This window comes from Sarcophilus harrisii, chromosome 3 (genome assembly GCF_902635505.1).
Source record: "Sarcophilus harrisii chromosome 3, mSarHar1.11, whole genome shotgun sequence".
Taxonomy (NCBI): domain Eukaryota; kingdom Metazoa; phylum Chordata; class Mammalia; order Dasyuromorphia; family Dasyuridae; genus Sarcophilus; species Sarcophilus harrisii.
This window is the reverse complement of record NC_045428.1, coordinates 610100089-610109029: the sequence shown is the minus strand read 5'-3', so window position 1 is coordinate 610109029 and position 8941 is coordinate 610100089. Positions and strand designations below refer to the sequence as shown.

The 8941-nt window shown below is 48.6% G+C and overlaps 1 protein-coding gene across 1 annotated transcript in view; it reads left to right on the top strand.

Annotated features, from left to right (window-relative positions):
• The first annotated feature begins 8234 nt into the window (after positions 1 to 8234).
• LOC100930200 (zinc finger protein 879) overlaps positions 8235 to 8941 on the top strand; it is a 39539-nt gene continuing 38832 nt past the window's right edge. The window contains exons 1-2 of the mRNA XM_031961842.1: positions 8235 to 8415; positions 8623 to 8703. Of these exons, the coding sequence (XP_031817702.1) occupies positions 8235 to 8415; positions 8623 to 8703 (262 nt within the window). The remainder of the gene's footprint in view (positions 8416 to 8622; positions 8704 to 8941) is intronic.

Below are 8941 nucleotides of genomic sequence, written 5' to 3'. Positions count from 1 at the left end.
TGAAGTAGATCCCCAAGCCCACAATTTGGTGGAAGTGAGGTCCCCTAGTTTTCTTGAGGGGCATTGCAGCAGGCAGAGGACAGGGCTCTGCCTGGTCAGCCCCCGCATTAGACTGTGAGCTCCCTGAGAGCAGGAACTCTTTGGTTTCCTCTCATCCCCAGTGCTGACCACATGGCCCGGCTCGGACTAGTTGTTTCATAAATACTTACTGACTCAATAGGAATAAACTGCCTTGTATCCAATTCATGTTTTTACATGTGAATATTTTTTACTTCCCCCATTCTAGAGATTTTTGAATCATCACTTTTATTATATCTAAGTCCGTGAGGATAATGGTTAATGAACTCATTAGCATGAGAATAGTGACTCTAGCTGCTATTTAGAGATTTGCCGGGATTGAACTTTGTCCACAGTGTTCCCCTGTGCTCTTAGCCTTGATTTTTATGAATTAGGTGAATACAAAATATTTTCAAAGCCTTTAAGAAAAAGGCTCACTAGAGGAATCATAAAGGCCTCAGAAAAGAGTCCACAATGGTATTTCATTCTCCATGAGGACCAAAGCAACATCACTGCGTTGTGGTCAAGGAAAGCTGGTCCACCAGTGGCCTATGAGATACTTGGCAAGCTCTACCACAGGTCGAGCACAAACAGCACGGGGGCCTTCGGAGTGGGACGGCTTCAAAGGTTTGAATTGTCCATTTCTTTTCAGCTGCTGCAATTCTGCTTTGCTCATGAAACTGTCCGCCCCTCTGAAGGATCCTATGCTGGTGACTCCCAGGTCCTGCAGGGGATTCCATGACTTTGTGTTTTGTTTTTTGAGGCAATTGGGGCTAAGTGACTGCCCCAGCAAACCCAGCTAGTGTCAGAGGCCACATTTGAACATGGGTGGTCCTGGCTGCAGGGCCGGTGCATTGCCCACCATGATGGCTAGCTGCCCCCAGGTCCGTGGTTCAGAGAACCTAAAAGTGTCCTTTCATCACTTATGGCCTCCATGTGGGCATGAATCCTGTGTGAGTTCTCTGTAAAATAGTCAGAGATTCATTTGGCGCTGGCCCACGCGGTGGGCTCATGGCGGGCACTTTGCACTTCAGCCTAAGAACAAACCTCAGGGTCTGGGGCCCTAGGGAGTACCAACTGTGTGCCAGGGGCAGGACTCTATGCAGCACTGAAGCTGGTCCTGAAGAGAACCAAAGAACGCAAGAGATGGAGGTGTTTCGGGGAAGCATTTCAGGCATGAGGAACAGCTCCTGTAGACATGGGGACTCCATGAGGGGGGAAAATCCAGTGGCCAATGTAAGGGAGGCGGGAGTCTGGAAAGGAATTGAGGGACAGAAAACACGATTTATTCCTTAAAATAGATGGCCCTGGTTGAAGCTGGGGAGCCGGGCTTTTCAGTAAACAGCCTGGGGAGAGGTGGTGAGGACCTAGAACAAGGGTGGAAGCCCTATGAATAAGTGGTAGAGAGTAAAAGGAAGGTGGAACAGCAGGGCTCGGCAGTTGGTGGGACCCAAGTTGGGGCAGTAGAAGAGTGAGCCATGGGGACAGCAAAGTCCTCAACGGGTTTGGCGACCAGGAGGCACAGGAATTGGCGCTCTGCAGACCGGGAGGTGTCAGGGGAGAGATGAAAGGAGAGAGACAGGAAGGTAGTGAGAGGGAGAGAAGAGGGAGAGAGAAGGGAAGAGGGGGGGAGGGAAGGGGAAAAAAAGGGAGAGGGAAGGTAGAGAGAGATGGGGAAGGAAGGGAGAGGCAGGAGAGACAGAGCCTGCTCTGGCATTCAAGTCACCCAGAATTACAATTCTTGTTTCCTTTCAGCCCATTGATGTTAAGGGTCTCCAGGTCCTCATAAACAGTTTCTTTGACCTCATCACAGTTCATCATGGTGGGAGCACAGGACCCTGGAGCCAATTCATCTGTCATTTCTATGGCTAGCAAATCCCACCACGTCATTTCTTCCTATTCCTCTATCATTTAATAGCTGGTAACTTAGCCCCTAACCCTCACTTTTCATTCTCTCATCCCACTCTCAACCCCACTCTTCTATGTCTAATTGCCCACCTTTCAGTTGTTCCCTTTAGAATTGCCATGCAATAGTGACTCCACTGTGGGTCTAGCGCTAGACCTTAAGTCACAAGGTTCTGAGATTTGGACTGCTTTCTTTCATTGATGGTCAAAATCCGTCCCAAACCAGGAAGTCTTTAATTCATCACTTAACAATAGTCCCCAAAATGAGATTGTGAAAGGCTATGAATTATGAATTATACCCTTTATGATAATACTAAACCTTTTTTCAACTTAGAAAACAACCTTATCATAAAGGGTAATTCATAGCCTTTCACCATTTCAATCTGGGTTAGATTTCCAGTTATTTTTTTCTGATAATAGGTTTTGTTTTTTTTTTTTTTAATTTTCAAAATATACGTAAGCTATCAAAAGATAGCTTTCAACACTCACCCTTGCAAAACCACTCAAGTTTCCAGTTTCTTGCCATTACAAAAAAAGCTGTTACAAACATTTTTGCACAGGTGGGTCCCTTTGCTTTTTTTATGTTCTCCTTGGGATACAGACCCAGTAATGTGGGAAGGTTAGTGGTAGTGAAGAGGTGCGAGAATTGGGGTGGGGAATCCCCTCTGGTCAGTGTAGGTCCAATGCGAAAGAATTCGCAAACCCGAAAGTCTGGCAAAAAAAGGAAATTTTATTAGCAGTGAGAAGCCTTTGCTAGGAAGACAGACTTCTCAGTGGGTAAGATCCTGTCAGGGAAAATGGCAAAAGTTAACACTGAGAATATCTTCACAGTGGGCAAAAGTCCTGGCAGGCAGTCTTGCTAAGAAGAGAGCTTCCTTGGCAAAGCAAATTCCTGCTTCGGATTTCTGCAAAGACTTGGAGTTCAGAATTGTCTTTTATTGTCCTTCAGAGGCTCCGGCTTCCTTCAAGAGTGAATGAGATTTCTTCAATGTTGTCAATGCCCCAGGCCTAGATCTCCAGTTGAAAAGAGATTACTTATCTTGGAGTTTCCAGCCACTCAATAGGACTATCAGGCTGAGATCTGCATCTGAATAGGACCACTTAACTTGGGGAGGGCCTTGTCTAGGAAGGTGTGCTTTTCCCTGGGATGAGCCTGAGACTCAGAATCTCCCTTCTTTTACAGATGAAAGGGGACACAGTTTCAGGGTTCACTCTATTAATGGCGCTGCTAGATCAAAGAGTATGCCCAGTGATAGCCCATTGCCATACTTCCAAATTGTTCTCAGAATGACTGGATCAGTTCACAGTTCCACCAACAATGCATCAGTGTCCCAGTTTTCCTGCATCCCCTCCAACATTTATCATTTTTTCCTGTCATGTTAGCCAATCTGAGAGGTGTGTAATTAAGACAACTCTCAAGAGTTATCTTAATTTGCATTTCTCTGATCAATAGTGATTTAGAACTTTCATAAGACTAGAAATGGTTTTGATGTGGCAAAGATTCTAGATTCCCACCCCCTCCTAGTTAATGTAAATTACCCTTTAACTCACAAATCCTGGTCCCTTTGAATTCCAATAGAAGATCCTGACCTGTCCCAGCCCCACCCGGATCTGAGCCAATTTTGGGGCTACACCCAAAAGCCCCTCAAGCTAAATCTCTCATTATAAAAGGGACACACTAGGATCCCCACTTTACAGAGATCCCAAACATGCCCCCATGTGAGGACTCTCTGTCCCGTGTCGTCCTTATCTCTACCTTCACCTATCTGCTTACTGCCAAATTCAATAATAAACCTCTTTTATCAATCTAGCTCTCAGGCCAATAAATGCCTTTACTGGGGACTCACGCCACTACTAGACCTCATTTACCACCATATCCTTGCACTGAATCCAAGGGGGTTGCAGGGGAGCTCTGTTTGACTCCCTGTACCCCAAATCTGTCACTAGACCTCAACTAAACCCTAATCTCATTTAGGTCCCCCAAATCTAGACCTCAGCAGTTTCTTCGTCTGAAAATTGTGTTTTAAATCATTTATCAATTGGAAAATGACTGTATTCTTATAAATTTGAGTCAGTTCTCTATATATTTTAGAAATGAGGCCATTATCAGAACCCTTCTTCCCAGTAATTAAAAGTGGGACAATAATTGACCCGGATTACCCATGGAAGGTGCAGGTAATCAGTAATAAACAAGCCTATGCCTGGGAAATGTGAGTGCTCTTTGTAGTGCTGTTGACTCTACCCTGAGATAAGGGAAAGGAAAAGGCAGATCCTGGAAAGCTTACTTTGGGATGCTGTGTGAAACACAGCCAATGTGCCTTTCATCAGGGAGCTGGCAGTGAAGGGCCCGAGGAACACATTACACCTTCAAGAAAGAGAAAGGGGGTTAAGCTATTTCCTTTTCACTTTTCCACAACTACTTGTAGGAAGGAGCCGTCTTTGGGCATCTTATATATGTGTGTGTGTGAAAATATGTATGTGTTGTAAAAATGTGCGTGTATATTTGTGTGAAAATATCTGTGTGTGAAAATATCTTTATAGGTGTGTATATGTGTATATATGTGTGTATGTTTGTGTATCTGTGTATGTGTGTATGTGTGTATGTGTATGTATGTGTGTGTGTACATATGTGTGTACATGTGGTGTTCTCTTCTTTTTTATAATATATGATTGTTCTCTGTGCAGCAGGTTTCCTGGGGAGGTTTTCTGGAGGCAGCCTTAGTTTCAATCCAAATCAATAATCACCCCAAATGCAGCCAGCTGATAAAATCCAAACGTTTATTTTCTCCTTCCAAGTCTTGTCTCTTTCCTTGGGCCCGTTAGCTTTCTTGGAGGCCTCTCTCCCTCCGTGATTCCAAGAGCTCTTGCAGCTTGTCTTTTTAGCTTTCCACTTTGCCTCCACTCACCGACTTGCTTCTCAGTCTCCAACTGGCGCCCCCTCCCTATCTTTTCAACTGAACTCTTGACTAGCTCAGTGTTTTATTTTTTTAACCAGAACTCAAGGTTATCCTCCTCTAATGGGAAGGGAGGGTGGAACGGGATATTCCATTCTGAACCCTAAATTCCCCAAATTGGAACTAATTAGCTAATTGAACTTCCAAGGGTTTAATTTAAGATTTTTTATTATTTGGTGATTAATATTTTGAAATTTGTCTAATGTGGAACCTTAAATTGTACAATTCCCTGTTAACACTAGGATACTAAATTATATGTTTATCCATTTTTGTGTTGTTGTTATGTAATTGTTTGTAATTTTGAACTTTTGTTATATTCTTATCTGTGTTATATTATTTTATTTTGTTTTGGATATATGTCTGTACATGTTTATTTTAAAGTTATAAGGTGTATTGTATTCATTATATGTGTACATGTTTTGTGTTATGTTTTATATTTATGTTATTATTAAAAGGTCCTATATATGTTATTTGTATATTGTGTGGGTATATATTGCATCATTATAAAGAATCACCTCCTTTTCATGTTTTTCACCCCTTTTTTGAGGAGCGGAAATTAATCACCTCCTTTTGGGGTTCTCACCTCCTTGAAATCAGGAAAATCTGACCACCTATTTCTAAAAACAAAAAAAACTTGGGGCAGAACTCTATTGAAAACAAAACAAAAGTCTGATATAAAAAATTAATTTACTGTTTGGATATTAAATCCTACAAAATTTAACACTTAAAACAAGGACCCAAGGAAAGGGAAATTTTTAAATCTATTTACATTATTTAATCCTAAACAAATATTTTTCCTAGGATATAAATTGGTTTTATAGGGGAAACATATAACTAAACCTCAGCCAAAGAAAAAAAAAACCCTCGGGAACCAAGGGAAAGAAGACACCTCCAAAAAACAACTACCCAAGTAAAGGGAAACAATAAAATTTTACTTTAATCCCTTTCCACTTTGGCCACTAACAAAAACTGGCCCAAACCCCAAAAACCCCACAAAAACAACATTTCAGAACATTAATTGGTATTACATTGGGAAAATCATGATTGATATTTTTATTTACCAAAACCAAATTATATGTTTTTTGGGTTTTGATGGTTTATGTTGCATTTGGGCAAAATTTTCTTGCATTGAAATGGGGCCTGGCCACCCAAAAACCACAAAAAACCCTTTTCACCTCCCCCCCCCCCAATGGGCCCCCAAAACACCCCGGCTCATCATTATTGAACCTAGGCCACCCCCTCCCCCCCCACACCCTCCCACCCCGGGGACAAGGGGTTCCCAAAAATACCCACCCTCCCATCGCCCCGGGCCAAAAAAACCCTTGGGACCCCAAAACCTTCCCCCGGTTCCTACCCACCTTTCCCTAAAAACCCCCAAAAATAAACCACCCCCACACACAAACCCGCTTGGGGGCGCCAGCGGCCCCCACACCCTTTAAAAACCCACGCCCATGCCGAAAATCCCCCCCTCCGGGACTCCCGTCCCAATTGGGCGGCTTCCCGTTTTTTTAACCAGGAGGGGAATGCGGGAAACATCCCCCCCTGCCACCCCTTCCTGCCCCCCCTCCACCGCCCCATCCCGCCCACCCTTTCAAACCCCCCCCCGCGGGACTCCCCCCCGGGCACCGGGCACAAACTTTGGGGCCCTATCATCCAAACCCCCTTTTTTTCCCGGGGCCGAAATTCCCCTCCCCAAAACCCATTGCTTTCCGGGCACCAAACCAAAACCCGGGAAAACCCCCCTCCCACAACCCACTCGCTGTCTTGGAGGTCGGGGGGCCCAGGAAACGGGAAAAACCAATCCACCGCTTAGGGCACTCTCCCTTTCCCCCCCCACCTCCCTTTCCCCAACCCATAAACGCCCTTTTCCCTAACCCCACCCATATCCCGCTCCCGCTGTAAAACCAAAACCCCATCCCACAGAAGGGGAACCCCCCTCCCTCAACAAACCCTCCCAATCATTTCCGCCGCCAGGGACCCGCCCTTTCCACCCTTCACTCCCGGCACCCCACCCCCTCCTCGGGCGAAAAAAAGGGGGAACCCCCCCCTCCCCACCCACCCGGGCCCCCGCGAAAAACAACCGGGAACCCAGCTAAGGGCAAAACCCCCCGGAAAAACGACGCCCCCCAAAAGCCCGGGACCCCCTAAAAAACCCGGGAAACAAAACCCAGCTGTAAAAGGGCTGCCCCACCCCTAAAAGGGAAAATTCAAACACCCTGGGGAAAACGGGCCGGGACCCCCCCCAGGGTCCGGAAACCCCAAAACCCAAACCCAAAAATGTAGGGAAAAAAGGCAGGGAAAACAAAGGGAAAAACCCCTCCAAACTCGGACCCCCCCAAACCCTAAAAGCTACCAGGGGCGAACCCAGGGAAAATAAAGGGCCCCAAAACGGGGAAAAAAAACTTCCTAAAAAAATCTAAACATCACCCCTTGGGGGGAAAGGGAAAGGGCAACAATTGCATTTACAACGTAAAAATCTCCAAAAAACATCCCGGGGAAAGGGACAAACTGGAAAACCCCAACTACCCCATCGGGGGCAAAGGGTCCCTAAAAATCCCGGCCCACCATCCTAAAAAACCAAAATTCCAGGGGCCCCCTTTCCCCCCCCTCCTCCCCACCCCCTTCTTGTGCCACCCTAACCCCTTTTTCTCCCCACCCCCAACCCCTCACACCCCCCACCCCAAAGGGTGGGAAAACCGCCCGCGAGGAGAGCGGGCTCCAGACCCCTGGGGCAGCCCTTCGTGCTGGGGCCTCCTGCACCCCTGAGGCCCCTGCCCTGTCCTAGAAACAGCCGAGCAGATAAAGCCGTTTCCTCGGGTCAATCCCGTGCCCCCTGGCCCCGAACTAGAGAGACCCCTGTGGTGACCCCAGTTATTGCAAGGGGTGACGTCTTCACCACATGCTTGTGGTCTCTGGGGGCCCATTCTGACTTGGCTGCGCATGCGTGCCTCGGCTTTTCTCCTTTGTTCTGAAAACTAGCTGGACGTTCCCGCCCCCCTCCCTCAGAGTTAGCGGACTTGGTCCCCCTGGAGGGGGCGTCTCGCAGAAAGGAGCCCTTCTTGATGCGTTCCCGCAGCACTGGGGCCATTTCCTCCTTCTCAGACTCTCGGCTCCCGCGGAGTCCCGGCCCTCCCCGTTTCCCCACGGAGGTTCCCCGGCTCGGTCCCTTTCTCTTGTCATCTTGGCCCGTTTGGGCACTGGAGGGATCAGAGCCGCTTAATTTCCGTTTATGATGATTAGTGGCTCGGAGCATTTTCCCCTCGAGTTTATTTTTTTAACCGCGTTTCTTTCTGCGTGGCTCCAAACTGCGCTCCCGAAATGGCCGGAGGCGGTCCCCGCTTGGTGAACAGCGACCCAGCTCCTCGGGCCTGTCCGCACTCGTCGTTTTCCGGTCACCTCCGAGACGCGAGGTCGGCGATGCGGGCGCGCAGTTCGCTTTTAACACTCGTCGCTAACCTGGATTTCTTCCGTCCTAGCGCTCGGAGCCGCCGGCGCCCACGTGAAAACCACTAAGAGACCAGTGGGAGGAAGGCCGGAGGGGCGTGGGGGCCGCCCGGTGCCGCACAAGCGGCTCAGGCTCCCGAGAGGACATTCGGAACCGTCCGACGGCGACCGCTTTCGCCCCGAAATCGCACGGCTCAGCCCGGAGCAGAGGAGGGGGAGGAGTTGGGGGGGGCGAGTCTGGGGTCCGGACTGCGGAGGACAGCAGCGGGAGGGGGGCCCGGACATCCCCGTTTGGAAGAAGGGGAGCCCCGGAGGAGGAGAGCTGCTGCTCCGAAGGAGGAAGGTCTGGGGCCCGGAGCACGGAGCGGGCGCCGCGGCCGGGGGACGCTCACGGGGGATCCGTTTGGGGGCTGGTTTGCGCCGGTGGAACTGGAGCCCGGGGGTGGGGCTTGGGGGCTGGGCGGAGTCGAGTGGAGAAGGGTTATCCCAGTGGCCCGGCCTCGCCACATGACAGAGGGAGGCGGCCGGGCCTGAGATCCGGGCTCCGGGAGCCATTGGAGGGAAGGGCGGGGCGCTGGGGC